This window comes from Staurois parvus, unplaced genomic scaffold (genome assembly GCF_062004578.1).
Source record: "Staurois parvus isolate SC_StPar_1 unplaced genomic scaffold, SC_StPar_1.0 ptg000029l, whole genome shotgun sequence".
In the NCBI taxonomy this organism is placed as follows: Eukaryota; Metazoa; Chordata; class Amphibia; order Anura; family Ranidae; genus Staurois; species Staurois parvus.
In genome coordinates this window covers 10682662-10698562 of record NW_028317825.1, presented here as the reverse complement: position 1 = coordinate 10698562, position 15901 = coordinate 10682662, and the positions used below count along the sequence as shown (strand labels likewise).

Genomic DNA, 15901 nt, shown 5'->3' with positions numbered 1-15901 from the left:
CAGGATTCTAAAGCAAGCCATAGATAATGCAATTTTCTTTTCTGCAAACATGGGTTGCAGGAAAGAAAATCACCTCGATTCACCAATTGACACAGTTAGTTTTGACGAGAGAATCCCTCCCACAGCACTACTGTGTTCAGCTAGAGGGGAGCCTCTGCTGGCACAACAAAATGATTACTGTTGACGGCTAAAATAAAACGAAATGTGGAAAGAATGTAGTGAGCGCAAAAAGAAAAAATTTTCACAAGCAGCTAGCAAAAAAGGACAACCCACTTCATTCACAAAAACATATAAAAAGAGAGAGTGTGCAGCGCTAATGTGAATACCATAAATAACACTAAATGATTATAACATAAAAAGTAGTGATGTGTGTGATCATATTCGGTGCGTATATAAATAACCAATAAAGTCCAAAAAAAAAAAAAAAAAAATCACAAAAACATATATAGTGTTCAAAAGTGTTAAATAATGAAGTGACATCAAGTGGTAAGTGAATCCATGACAATTCTTCTTCCTAATGCACTCACCAGAAACAAAGGATAAATAAGCATTCGAACAAAGAATACTTCAAAAGGTGAAAACCCTTCCACAGCCAGAATGGATATGTGACAGATACAGCTGGACTCTTATGTAGAAATTGCTCTAGAACATATGATTTCTTCACAGCATAGTTCGATCCCCAATCCAATAAGGCCGAATCCTGAAGGGAGAAAGCAGGCCCCATCCAGGGGGAGCAGGGCAGTCAGCAGGCATCCATAGTGCCTCACCAGGGTCCCAGCTCTCTATAGATCCCAGAGCAGGCAATGCACACTGATAGCGAACGTTAGCCCACACTGGAAAATGCAAACGTACAGGGAACCGAGGTTTTCGTGTGGGCTGCGTTTTCAGAAGAAGTGTAGGAACTTCTTCCCTGCATGTCACGGGGCATGGGCGTCCATTCAAATGAATGGGCTCTCGTTCCCGCTCAAAACGCGGCCCCCACGGCCGCATATATGTGAACCAGGGGTAAAGGTCCATTTACTCTGCAATATGTGCACAGAGTGCAGGAAGCACACATGCACTAAGATTTAACAAGCACTTTTCTCCTTACTTTCTGAAACATACAAAGGTCTACAGCATGGCATCGGAGCCAAACGTGTGTTGGCTTGCTGTTCTTTCTGTGCATTGATGGACTGACATGCATTACCATGAACTAATGTTGCAATGAACAAAAATAGGGCTTGCTCTACTTTTTTTCCACCACAAAGCAGCACATATCAGTGCACTAGCGTGAACTGCTCCCATTCACATACCTTACTTTTTACAGGTTCTTGCGTTGGCATGTATTGAGAAAAGTGTGCCAATGCATCTGGTGTTAATGGTCCCTAAGGCTAGGTTCACATTTATGCAGGTAGTGGTTGATGCAATTTTCTGGTGCATTTTTTTTTTTGGGGGGGGTGGCTAATAGGAAAGTATGACAGTTCTGTTCATGTAATGTGACTTTGATGCTACTTGAGCGCCAGAGAGTGTAAAGTCGCATTAAAGTCAAATCCACGTAATGTAGGAACCTTTATGTGTCCAAAGTCGCATGTTAGGGTTAGGGTGAAATGTTAGAGTTAGTGGCAAACAGGGTTAGCAGCAATCGTTAGGGTTAGCGTTCTTACCCTAACAAATACCATTAACCCCAACTCTAACCCTAACATGCGACTTTAAACACATAAAGGTTCCTGTGCTATTCTGATGTGACTTTGATGTAACTTGAGTGTTAGAGAGTGTAAAATTGCATCAAAACCACACTACATGAATAGAACTGTTATACTTTCCTATTAGCCAAAAACAATGCAACTTTGGACACATAAAGGTTCCTGCACGACTTTGATGCTACTTGAGTCCCAGAGAATGTAAAGTTGCAATACGTGAACAGGACTGTCATACTTTCTAATTAGCCAAAGAAAAAAAACGCATCAAAAGCGCAACACTTGCATTTTTGGTACAGGTCCATTGAAGTCTGTAACATGCAAAATGCAAACCGCTACAGGGAAAAAGTCCCTGACCCTTTCCAAAACACATGCTGGCTCGAATCGCACAGATGTGAACCAAATCCATACAAAACCACATTAAAATGGACTGTAGCGCATTTCTGCAAATGCACAGGTGTGAACCAAGGCTTAAAGAAGCACTAGATTCAATATGTAGCTTGATAAGCTTTTATTTTTACTGCTGTTTTAGAACATAAGCACACTTCCTCCAGGAATCATCAGCAGTTTTCCAATGTGTGGTAGTGTTTTTTTATTCCTCACACCAGAGTTCAAGTTTCAGGGTCACCAGTTGCTCCAACAAGCATCTAGGGAAATGTAGGACATATTTTATTTACCCAGAATACTATTTTGTCCCGGCAGTTGAGTGTCACAAATTTGTACGGAGAAGGCATAACTAAGAATAGTCTTGTGACTTTAACAAAACACCCTTTGATGAAATGGGACTTGCATGGCGCGGATGTCACTGGGACGAACAGGCAGTGTTCAGCATTAATCATTTTTTTAAAACTATTTTTATTGTGTTCAGTGTGAATATTTTATGTGTTTATTGCAGATAAAGATAATTCAGTTAACTACCTCCCTCCACATTTAGGCCTCGTTCACAGGGGTGTACTACAGTGTATGCTCAAACAGCGTAGGCCCGTGTTTAACCACACAGGGATGCACAGGTGTTCGTGCATCTCGTGCACACAGTTCCATTCAGGTCATCTGGGACATGGCAGCTTCATGGACACAGACACTGCTCCCAATGTGACAACCACGTGGGAGCATGGCTCTGAGAGCACACTTTCTGCGTTTGGGGTCATGCATTCGCCTGGATGCCAGATTGGGAGTAGCGGCTATGTATGTTCAGCCTCTGCTTCCAAATTGACATGAATGAGACTACCTGCACAAGGATGCACGAACACCTATGCAGGATTGCCGGCTGACAGCAGTATGTAAACATACTGCCAATAATAAATTAATAAAATAAATAAATAAATAAAACCGCATGCCCCCCCCACACCAAAAATAAAAAAGGCTTGAGGTCACCCCCCAAATCTATACTAGACCCTTATCAGAGAATGCACCCTGGCAGGCCAGAAAATGGATCTCGCTCTCCTTCATCCTCCCCCCTCTCTTCCTCTTACAGGTCCCTACATCCGGCACAAGCCTACATCAAAGGCTGTGCTGGATGTCAGGAACCTGCCCCCTGTGGTGCGGTTAGAGGAGGGATGCCTCCGAGGAATCTGACACCCCGCTGTGCCTGCACGTGGATTCTTCACGTGCTGGCCACCGGGGTGTCTCTGCGCCCCCCCCCCCCTTCCTTGTCCTGGTGGGCGCGGCGCAGCCCCGAGGTTTCCTGCGCTCTGCGCCCACCGGAGACAAAGTGAGGGGGCGTGCTTCGTTGACCCGGTAACCCGACGCAGGGCCGGCTGTTGCCGGGGCAACCAGGAAGCGCCCTGCTCCGGTAATAAGAAGACCGAAGCAGGACCCGGCTGCCAGTTGGTCCCCTGTACATCTGAGAGAACAGCTGTTGGGAGGTCTGAGCTGAGGCCAGACCCCACAGCCCAGGCCCCGCTGAGTGCTCTGCTGATGCCTAGGTGCTAGAGGTTACTCCTGCCTGCTGCACGCTGTGTGCCAGAGGATACTCCTGCCTCCTTCCCGCTGTGTGCCAGAGGTTACTCCTGCCTGCTGCCTGCTGAGTGCCAGAGGTTACTCCTGCCTGCTGCCTGCTGAGTGCCAGAGGTTACTCCTGACTGCTGCCCGCTGAGTGCCAGAGGTTACTCCTGACTGCTGCCCACTGTGTGCCAGATGTTACTCCTGCCTGCTGCCCGCTATGTGCCAGAGGTTACTTCTGCCTGCTGCCCGCTGTGAGCCAGAGGTTACTCCTGCCTCCTTCCCGCTGTGTGCCAGAGGTTACTCCTGCCTGCTGCCTGCTGAGTGCCAGAGGTTACTCCTGCCTGCTGCCTGCTGAGTGCCAGAGGTTACTCCTGACTGCTGCCCGCTGAGTGCCAGAGGTTACTCCTGACTGCTGCCCACTGTGTGCCAGATGTTACTCCTGCCTGCTGCCCGCTATGTGCCAGAGGTTACTTCTGCCTGCTGCCCGCTGTGAGCCAGAGGTTACTCCTGACTGCTGCCCGCTGTGTGCCAGAGGTTACTCCTACCCAAACCGTGAGTGCTCATATTCTCTTGTCTGAACTGCCCCGTTGAATCCCCCCTATTGCCTTGTCTGGACTGCCCCATTGAACACTCATACCTTCCCTACCTGGACTGTCCCAATGAATCTCCCTATTACCCTTGCTGGAACTGCCCACTTGGATTAATACTTGCTCGGGCTGCCTATTGCGTGCCTGGATTATCGTAGCTACCTGGACTGCCCCGTGTGCTTGGGCCATCGCTACACAAATCGCCCTATCGTGGGCCAGATTATAACTGTTTTGGACTCCTCCCCTCCCTTCCCCCCTTTTGGGTACCGGACGCTACCTTCCTACCCTGATTGAGTGTCTCTCCTATTTCAATAAAACTTTGTGTGTTTATCATCCTCCGTGTGCGTTCTGTCCTGCCTACGCTTCCGTCACAGATATCCTTTAGTAAACTGAACCCTATCTGTCTTCAAAGTGTGACAGTGCTGAAAACTGAAAAATGGCCTGGACTGGAAGGGGATAAAACAGTCCAGACTTGATGTGGTTAAAGTCATGGGAAAATAATATTGACATAGTAGAGTTAGGAGAAAATGCTGCAACTTGTATCACATGTGACATTACTCTGCGATGAAACTGGTTAGTCTTGTGATCTCTATGCTGGATACAAATAAAGCTTTTCTCAAATACAAATATCACTATACACTGGTTATCCATCATAGGTTAGGACACATGTCCTATTTTCGCAATAGGGTTTGCATAATATACGGTACTAGACAGAAACAAAATGAACTGGCTAATTTTCTAATGATAACATGCCAAGTAATCCATGGAAACAATTAAACCTTGCATCAGTGCAGAGCAGAACAATGAAGGATAGAGCAGGGCGCTGGATTAGGATAGAAGTAACTTACATATACAAAACTGTTGTTCCGCTCCAGTGATTGAGGCAGAAAATGTACACAGTACAGTAGGCAGCAGTCTAACAGGACACAGTGGCTGCAGAGACATAGGCTAAGACTCGCTGAAATGGTGATTAGTGACGGCATGAAAACCCTCATTCCCCTTGTCATGGCTTCCAGTCCATAGTTGGAGTGAGGGTTTTGATGCCGCCACTAACTGCCATCTCACACCCATCTGCCACGAACTGCATTGACTTTTCTCTTCTTTTATTGTGGCCCTGAGCGCTGATTTTCTTGTATTTATACAAGTTTCTTTACAATGAAGAATGACTACTCATTGGATTTCATGGGATTTGCCTTGTTTTTAAAGGGTAAGGTAGCCGATAGATGATTCTATTTCTTTCTTTTCACCACAGATCAGTGTTGATGGGGGAATGCCTCCCGCAGCGTTATTGTGTTCTGTCAGCAGGGCGAGAGCGGGGAGCCTTCCCAACTGGCAGAACACAATTACTGCTAGTGGTTATAGCTGGTGGCAGTAATTATATGTGAAATAAAATCTGACAGGTTGGTTGTACCCAAGTCGATTGATGGATTGATTTGGGTATGATCAGCCTGCCTATACATGGATCAAACCTCGGCCAGTGCCTGCTTTTTTGGCCAGACTTTAGCCTATAGGTATATCATATAAAGCCCAATTCTGGGCTAGAAGGGAAATAAACCCTTGCAGTAGGGCCCCCATACAATGCTGTACTGCCTACCTTACTTCTGCTATGGATGGCTTCTCTGCTGTCTGCTTCTCCTTCTGGTGCTTCAGAGTGTGGGCGGTCCCTCAGCATTATCATATACAATGCAGGGCTTTCGACCCTGCATTGTATGCGGAGGAGGCAACCATGTGACAGCAGGCCAAAGCCCCTTAAGATGGCCACACACACACTACAATCTGATTGTACAGTTTCATTTAAATGTATTAAAACTATGTAAGATGAGGACACACCTATACAGTCCAATGAATTTCTATACAAAGGCACAGGTCTTTATATTACTGTACATAGTTATTGGTAGAGCTAAAACCAGTCACACACTATACAATCTGATTGTACAATATCCTTCAGACTTACCAAAACAATGTTTTATGACAACAAACGTAAACAGTTATTTCATTTTGTATGAAACCAGGAAGGACCTTGTTTTATATACTGAAGTAGATGGCAGAAGCAAAGGAGATCGTACAATCAGATTGTGTACCGTATTGTCACTCTAATACTTACCTTATTTATTTCTCGCTCCAGCAGAGACCCGCCAGATGTATGACTGGTCCCACTAATTCTCTTTTCTAAAGCTGACCATACACTGTACGAAATCTGTACATTCTCCTTTACGCTGGCCATACACTAGCAGAATTTTGTTAGAAATGGTTTATTTTAAGAACGTTCTATTTTTAATCATTAGTTGGGTAAAATCGACATTCATTTTCAACCACAGTGATGAGAAAATTCGAAGGAACAGGATGGAAAATCTTTCTTGAACAAATTTCTAACCATGAATGTTGTTTTCGCTTAGGAAAGTCCACTCACCCCAAAATTAAATGTTAAAAGCAAATGAAATTTTAAAGTACTTTCAAATTACATTCATCATGTCATTGAATGTACTTATGAGAATTTTCGTACGAATGTCCAGTTCAATCTACTAGTGTATGGCCAGCTTTAGCAAAACTATATAATATATGGACAGCCCTAAAAATCCATTCAATCAGTGTCAAATCCAACAGACCCTTGTATGGGATCTAAAGGAGTCTGTAGAAATCAGACTGTAAGCCCTGGTTCACATCGGTGCAAATTGTCATGCAATTTGACAGTTTCAAATGGCTTGACAAGTCGCATCGTTATCGGCAATGGAACCGTTCAAATTAGTGAGACTCCGACTTGGTCAGAGTTGCGCCGAATTTGAAAATAGTTCCTGCACTACATTTGGCGAATTCAGGTGCAACTTGCATATACATCTGTGCATGAAGTTTTACAGATGTCAGGTAAGTCGCACCTGAAATTGCACTGACCTGAGGCTTTCCAAAGTGAAGTAGCACAATTTAAAAGTCGCATTCATGGAAAAGTACACCTGTCCCTCTTCAGGGGGTGCGAGACCGTATGTCCACTTTGATGCTTAATGAACAGATGTTGAGTATCCGTAATGACTCCCAACACAAATTTTTGGAAATCTGGGAGTCGTGGTTGCCATATGCTTTTCCCACGCTTCCCCTGGCTAGTCTGGGTTTAGGTTGTTGATCAGTGTTGGCGCTCCCAGATCCCTGCTGTTGGTCTTGTCTTCCTCTCCTTTTCTTCCTCTTCTTGCTTTTTTGTTTTTTGTATGATTTTTGCGAGGCGGTAGAGACCTGTCTCTGGTTTGCTTCACTGTTGGAGTTATAACACTGTATTTTATTTCTATGCATTTTCTGTGCCATTGATAGCCCCTGCGTGGTCGTGCCTCCTCCATTGCTGGTTTTGTAACATTGTTCCTTTTAATCCTTATGTGCCATTGATAGCCCCTGCGTGTGGCGAGCCTTTTGCTTCAGTCCTTCTTTGTTTAAAACGTTTAAAATTAATAAAAACCATTGAAATACAAATGTCGCATTCAGTGTAAACCAGGGCTAAAGTCAGTCTTATGACGACCATACAAGTTACAATCTGACTGTACAATTTCTGCACAATCAACTTTAGAAATACCAAAAAAAATGTAATCTGAGGATATACCTAATTTCTATCCATTCAGGCAGCTCCTTGCACTGCAGAATGGTTGGTATTTCTAAAGGAGATTGTACAATCACATTGTATAGTGTATGGGTAGTCTTACACCATATTCCTCTACCCCGAGGCAAAAACAAGCATTTTACACTTATTTTACCCTTGTAGTGCGGTGGTGGAGGAAATTTAGTTTCCCCAGAGTTGAGCTTCAAAAGAAGCCTAATTTGTCTATCATACACCATGATTTATAAACTACTGGTGCCCCTTGTCTTCCCTGTAAATTCTAATATAAATGTAGACTAATGCAGGCCATAGACCGATTTTCGCACAGTTAATGGGTTAATTGGTCAGCCCTTTTTCGGGGTCTTGGCACATTTTTTTATTGATGAAGTTGGAAAAAAATCGGCCGAGTTTGCCGATCGGCCGATTTGCCCAGCAATGATGGACAAATCGGCCGATCTTTTTACCGATAAAAAATCTGCGCATGAGCCGTGGCCTGCAAGAAGAAGAAAAGAAGAAAAAGAAGAAAAAAAAGAAGAAAAAAAATGAATAAAAAAGAAGAAAAATAAAAAGAAGAAAAATAAAAAGAAGGAAAATAAAAAGAAGGTAAATAAAAAGAAGGTAAATAAAAAGAAGGAAAATAAAAAGGAAAATAAAAAGAAGAAAAATAAAAAGAAGAAAAATAAAAAGAAGAATTCCAGTCTGCTATTATATTTGACATGAAAAAGTATTGTGGTTGCAACAATGTATCTATTTGTATCCTAATGAAACCATCTGTATCCGAAATGGATACAAATAGATACATTGTTGCAACCGCAATACTTTTTCATGTCAAATACAATAGCGGAGCTCTCTGCAGGGACAGAAGTAATTAAATGCCCGCGGTAGATGGGATGAAAATCGGCCAATTTTTTTTACCGTTGGTGGTAAGGTCGGCCTATTGAACTACCGATTTTTCGTTTTTTTTTTTTAAACGGCCGGTTTTCGACCCGTCTATGGCCTGCATAACCCTTTACACCTAAAATCCAGGATAAACAAATATTGTCTAAATACAAGACATGTATAATCTTCTTTGGATCTCGGTGTACTTTGTGTGTTTCTTTCAGATCAGTGCAGTAATCCATTCTGAAATGTTGTCCCTGTGCAGGAGCTGCTGCTCCCTCTCCTTGTTTAGGGTGGCAGGTCTGGTCTCCACCCGCTACTGTATTTATCTGCAGGCAGCCTGTAGTGGGTGGAGCATGCTGATTCCCTCCCACAGGTCTGCTCTTTGCACAGGCTATGTACAGCACAGTAATGATGTCACTACTACTTTTACTAGGTAATATCTGGATTTGCTAAGGCATTTGATGCATACAAAGTAGATTTACGCTTATCGGCCATAACTTTATGGCCACTAACCTAATACTGAATAGGTCCCCCTTGTGCCACCAAAACTGCCTTGACCTGTTGAGGAACGGACTCCACTAGACCTCTGAAGGTATGCTGTGGTATCTAGCACCAAGCTGTCAGTGGTAGATACTTTAAGTCCTGTCAGTTGTGAGGTGGAGCTGCCTTGGATCAGATTTGTTTTTCCAGCACATTGCACAGTTGCTTGATTGGACTGAGATCTGGAGAATTTGGAGGTCAAGTCAACACCTCAAAACTCGTTGTTGTGTTCCTCAAACCATTCATGAATTTATTAGACCAAGCCACCTTCTTCCATTCCAGTTCTGATGCTCGTGTGCCAACTGTGTGCGCTTTGGTCTATGGACATGGGTCACCATGGGCACCCTGACAGGTCTGTGTCTACAGAGCAAACAACAATGCCTATTTTTTCTGAAAATTGCCCAAAGCAACACATTGGTGGGGATTTACTAAAGTTGAATCACTCAGAATCTGTTGCTGCTGTGCTGCTTCTAGCCTCAGTTTGTTCAATTAACCTCCCTATCGGTATGATTATGTAAATATTTCTGTGCTCAAAGCGGTAAATTTTTTTGCATGGAAATATGTCCTTTTTTTTATTGTAGGCCTGTAATTTTTAGGAATAACTCACTGAAATCTGTCCGAACAAGAGTCTAGTAAACATCCCGGGTATGATAAAACTTGAAACACGAAATCATAAATTATAATTTAATAAATAATCATAAAAAATAATATAATAATAAATTTAATTCAATAATATAATCAAACCAAAAACACTGAAATTTGAAATATAGCGCCAAGTTCGCACATCACTGAGCAAAGTCGCAGAATCGTTTTCAGTGTCTGATGACGAATTTCCCCACAAATCATTATCACTCAATTCTGCAAGTGGTTCTGATTTACAATCGCTGTTCTCTAGCTGGTCTAAAACCGCTTTTGACCTAAAGGGATGCTTTTTGGACACCATGGACATTTCTCAGTTTCCAGGCAGAAAGAACAGTAAAAATGCAGGCAGGGCACAGGACAAAGCACTAGGGACAAAATGTATGTGAAATGGTTTGATACAGTAATGTTTTACGATGTGATTTTAGTGTATTTAGTGAATGTCACTTTTTAAAATGTTTAAATTTCCCGCCGGTTCCGGCCCCCGTACGTCCCGACACTTGCAGGGACCGGAACCCGGAAGATGGATGCCAGCATTGGCCGAAGGAGATGGCCGGGGACGCTGCAGGGGGGACATCGCAGGAGCGAAGGACAAGGTAAATGAAACAGGGAATCCCAGAGCAACGCTGCAGGGTAATTCCAAGTGTAGTTCGGGGTTACCACTTTTGGTACAGAAAGTTAACCCTGAGCTACACTCGGGAATACCGCCAGGGAGGATAAGCTTTGGCAATAAAACCTGGAAGCTGATTGGTTTCTATGCAGAAGTGCACCTGATTTTTCACTCTCCAGCTTTAGTAAATAAACCCCATTGCCTCTGCCAACTTGACTTCTTCCCATACTGCGACCTGGCGCCATCTCTTCAAGGAAGTGACACACACATACCTGGCCATCCATGTGATTCATCAGACCAGGCCACTTTCTAACATTGCTTGGTGGTCCAGTTGTGATGCTCACCTGCCCATTTTAAGCGCTTTTGGCTGTGGATACGTGTCAGCACAGGTCTAGCTATTACATTGTGACCCTTGTCAAAGTCAATCAAACCCATATGCTTGACCATTTTTTCTGCTTTCAATACATCAACGTCAGGGACAACATGTTTAATTGCTGCACTTTCACTTTCAGATGCCATTGTACTGAGAATCAACTTTATTCACTTTACCTGTCAGTGGTCATAAAGTTATGGCTGATCAATGTATCTGAATGAAAGTTTCCAAGCTCGGAGTTCAGCTTTAAAAACAGAAGATGATGATAAGTGCGTCTCACCTATAGATACAGCGACCAGACAATGTGAAAAGCGGGAATGTGTGGAAATCAGGTCCTCCGCCATCTCGGGGTGCAGGTAAAATCTAGACAAAGGAAAGGTTCATGATTACACACAATACCATCACTGATAGGGAGGATGATGAATAATGATGATCTACGCAGTGCGCCTAGGTTATGTAGGTATGTACAGCGTGTTTGTGCACACACACCATGGGTACAGCTGCCTATTCATTTGAATGATCTGTTGTACCTGCAAGAAAGACGGGTGGGGGGGGGGGGGGGGGGGGGAGCTTCTGCCTCTTTTTTTAGGCTAGGTTCACATTTATGCGTTTTCAAGTTTGCAGAAATGTAGTACAGTCCATTTAGCATGATTTACTAAGGGTCATTTTCACATCTGTGAACCCTTATCCACTGGAAAGGGTCAAGGACTATTTTGCCTGCAGCAGATGCATTTTTGATTCTATAGACTTCAATAGAAACACATCAAAAATGCATGTTTACAAACTGTTTAGAAATATCATATGTTATATAACATTATAAAATATAAACATCCATGTTTACAAAATATAATTACAATATCTTTGATATGCATAAGGCCCCTTTCACACTGACGATCTGTCATGTGTCCAGTGACACCCGCTGGCATCCGATCCTGTACACTAAAAACATACAGATGGGGAACGGATCCAGCCAGCAGATCAGATGACAGTCAAATGTAAACAGGCAGGCGGTCCATTTCCATCCGAGCGCCTCAAAGAGAGCAGTGTGCTGTGTCTGCTCTGCATAGCGGAGCGGCCACAGACCTGTCATCCGCCTGCTCAGTGGGGGTCAGCAAAGAGATTCCTCAGTAAGAAGATGGATCCGCTTGATGGAGTCTGCCCTGTCTGAAAGGGGCCTAAGACCCCGGTCAAACTGGATGCAAATTGGCATGCGATTTACATGCCATGCGACTTACAAGTCACATGCCAAATTACAGCATTTTGTCCATGATTAGAGCGGTCATAACGGTACGGTTCCGACTTGGTCGGAGCTACACTGATTTCTAAAGTAGCACATGCACTACTTTTGGTGCCATTTGCATAGAAATCTGTATCAGATGTCTTGCAAATCGCATCTGCAATTGGCATGTCATCCGACTTTGAAATTGTGCGATTTCACTGCAAGTCACAAGATTTCAAAGTAGGGTTTGATGTGACCGGGGTGTTAGGGTCCATTGACACCAGATGCGGTAGGACTGCACTGAGCTGTTATTCCAGCACACTCCCACCACGACAAGGTAAAATGCCTCCTCTCTTGTATGCCTGATTCACACCACTACATTGCGGTGGTGTGCGGGCGCAGTGTGCTGAAAAAGAGTTGTGCGTGCAGTACTTTTTTCAGTTGAGCGCAAAGCGCTGCACGGCATCCATTTGAACTTAATGAGAAATCTATGTTTTATTTCAATAAAGTTAGTTTTAAAAAAAAAGTGCGGTACAGAGAGGCAATTCCCGCCGGACCGCACAGCAGCCGCTGCCTTATAAAGCGGTGGCTCGTGGGAATGGACCCTAAGTCCCGGTTCACATTGGTGGGACTTGTCATATGATTTGGAACTGACAAATATGACAAGTCACACCCTATTGTCAGCAATGAACCGTCCAAAACCATTAGTCCTACTGATTTTGAAAATAGTTCCTGCACTATTTTTGGTGATTTCCAGTGCAACTTGCATAAACATCTGTGCATGAAGTCGCAAAGATGTCAGGCAAGTCACACCTGAAATCACACTGACCCGTGGCTTTGAAATTGTACTACTTCAAGTGAAGTAGCATAATTTAAAAGTCGCATTCAGGGCAGACCAGGGCTAAAGGCAGTCTTACGATCATCATACAAGTTATAATCTGACTGTAGAATTTCAGTACAATCAACGTCTACCAAAACAATTTAATTCTGAGGACATACCTAGTTTCTATCTAATCAGGCAGCTCCTTCAAGGTCGCATTAAGGGCTCATGTACAATGCAGCTCCTAAACTGACATTCAGAAGCTGTTCAGCGTTTTTTACAGCAGCCCCTGAACTCTCCCTAATGTTTTCCTATGTGTCCATGTACACAGTCGTTTACAGGCAGTTGCGTTTACAGTCGTTTATTTGAATGCACCAAACTTGCGTTCAGAAGTAGATTTTACTAGCGTTTCAAACGCCAAATACTTGTAAATGCTGTTAACCACGTTTATAAACGTTTGCATTTAGAAGCATTTTTTAACTGTTCCATGTCCAGAGCCTTTTTTCATCATCAGAAATGCATGCAAAGTGTTTTCCATGTATTTAAATGGAGTCAGTACACCAGCGCAGTCAGTTGCAGGTTTCACATTAAGGAAAAATGGTAGAATGTGCTGCATTATGCTCATGATGGGATCCATAGTGAATACAACCAGAAAAGACAGGTCATCTCAACACATACTGCTCTCTCTGCTTCTGCTCTCTCTATTTCTCACAAAATGTCTGAAATAGTTAATTTGTTAATATTTTTCAGTGCATTCTGGGCATTTTGGAAGGTCTTCTGAGGTTATCTTTTAAAAACGCTTCTAAACGTAAACGCACATAAACGTGGCTAAACTGACTTTTTTTAACCTACGTTTTCCAGGAGTCAGATGAGTTTTCCAAATGCCCTGTGTACATGAGCCCTAAGTGTGAACCAAGGCTAAAAGCTGATAGGCATACGATACCATAAACATACATCAAATGGATTATTTTTCTGTAAGGCCCCTTTCACACTGCCGGTCTGATTGGGCTCGCCTGTCAGTTTTTCATGCGGACCTGACTGGACCATTCATAGCTCTCTAGTGGCGGGTGTCAGCAGAAATGTGTTCGCTGACACCCACCCAGCATCCGATCCGGACAGATGGGGATCCGTTCTCCATCCGTCTGGTGGATTGGATGACAATCGGGTGGAAACAGACAGGCGTTCCGATTCCATCTGACTGCCCCATAATAAACAGTAGGCTGTGTCCGCTCTGCATAGCGGAGCGGACACACACCTGTCATCCGCCTGCTCAGCGGGGATCAGCAGAGAGATCCCCTACTAAGCAGGTGGATAAGCCGATGGGTCCGCCCTGTCTGAGAGGAGCCTTAGATATTCATCAAATACAAAACAAGATATGGAAAAGTATGTACATGCGTTTTTGGTGCGTTTCCTGCATGACAACAGGCACTTCCCCCTAGCAACATATCCCAAAAATGCAAAAATTCCTGAAAAAAATGCATTAACACCCTAGTCACATCAAAGCCAATTTTGAAATAGTGCGACCTACAGTGAAGCAACATTAACACATCACAAAAACGCACAATTCCTGAAAAGAAACGCATTAACGCCCTGGTCACATCAAAGCCAATTTTGAAATTGTGCGACTTACAGTTCTTCTTTTCCATTTTGAGGCAGGTGACTTGCCGATTTGAGGTGCGATTTGCAAGACATCTGACACAGATGTATATGCAAATCGCACCAAAAGTAGTGCATGTACTGCTATAGTAATCGGTGCAGCTCCGACCAAGTCAGAACCGCACCGATATGACCGCTCCAATTGCAGACAATAGGGTGTGACTTGGCATACATTCTGCAAGTCACAGGGCATGCAAATCGCATACCAAGTTGCATTGAATGTTAACCAGGGCTTAAACTGCACCTCAAAATGCACCAGAAAACGCATCAATTGCCATCATGAAGTTGGAGGGGGCGCGTTTGGTCTGCGTGATTTTGCGAGTGTTCCCAACCCACACACACGTGAACCTAGGCTGGTCATGAGTGCAGACCCTGGGCTGGGGACAGGGGTGACCCCGAAGTTGTGTGCCCAGCTCAGAGGACACCTGTTGGCACCTCATTATGGCGCCCCCCAATGGCAGTCCCCCCTCTTCTCACCCCAGCAGAGCCCATGTCCCGGTGAGCAGGCTGTGTGTGAACGACGTCCAGATGTTCCTCCATTTCCAGGGGTTCCGGAGAGCGGAGCTGGGAGCGGGAATCAGAGTGCTCAGCCGCCCATTCAACAAGCGGAACAAGACGAGCGAGGCTCCAGTGATGAGGAGTCCGGGCTCCATGGAGCAGAGTGGCTCCCTCAAAGTGTAAACAATGTGGTTACACAAGGCTGAATGATGGGCGCGGACTGTCTATAGGGCTCCCTCCTCCCGCCTATTCCATCCCCATGGTGACGGGAACCCCCTTCCTCCTCCTCCCAAACTGGCAGCGCCCCTGTGGAAGGACTCCGGACACTTCTCCCCGTCAGGACTGCACTCCTCCCGTGGACTGTAGGGGGCGCTGTGCACAGACGTCTGGCCTCACTGAGAAGTTTCAGCATCTTGTGTAACTAATTGTTGTGTTATACAACGGAGTCACGTGGTGTACACACTCTAATCTTACCTACGGTGTAGTAAACACTATACATGCTGGGGAGCCCTGCCTGACCTCACTGACTGAGGTAACAATGCACAGCTAAGGCCTGATTAAGTGCCCCTTCACACCATAGGAAACGCCCATTCCATGTGTGTGTTTCCCACAATGTGTTGCAAACACATTATGGTTCTGTTCTGCAGCAGGCAGGCCCAGACAGGGACAAAAAATAGGCCCGTGCATTGTGGAGTGAGCAGCCCCAAGCCCTGGAAATCTTTCCTCAGAGCCCAGTAGCGGAACACCAGGGCCTGGTCCCAAGAGCAACCTTTGCACCTCTGGTAGTTCTGCCACTAGTGTCGGTAGGTTTTTAGTTTTATTTAATTTTTTGCAATTTTATATTTTATTATTTTTTATAGGTAAGAAAGAGAGAAAGGAAAGA

At 44.4% G+C, this 15901-nt stretch overlaps 1 protein-coding gene across 1 annotated transcript in view; it reads right to left on the bottom strand.

Annotated features, from left to right (window-relative positions):
• The window catches only part of TLCD2 (TLC domain containing 2), a 62333-nt gene extending 46986 nt beyond the window's left edge, over positions 1–15347 (bottom strand). The window contains exons 1-2 of the mRNA XM_089657847.1: positions 14998–15347; positions 11106–11188 (exon numbers count right to left, since the gene is read on the bottom strand). Coding sequence (XP_089513973.1) covers positions 11106–11188; positions 14998–15173 — 259 coding nt within the window. The 5' untranslated portion in view covers positions 15174–15347. The remainder of the gene's footprint in view (positions 1–11105; positions 11189–14997) is intronic.
• Between the last annotated feature and the right edge of the window lie 554 nt (positions 15348–15901).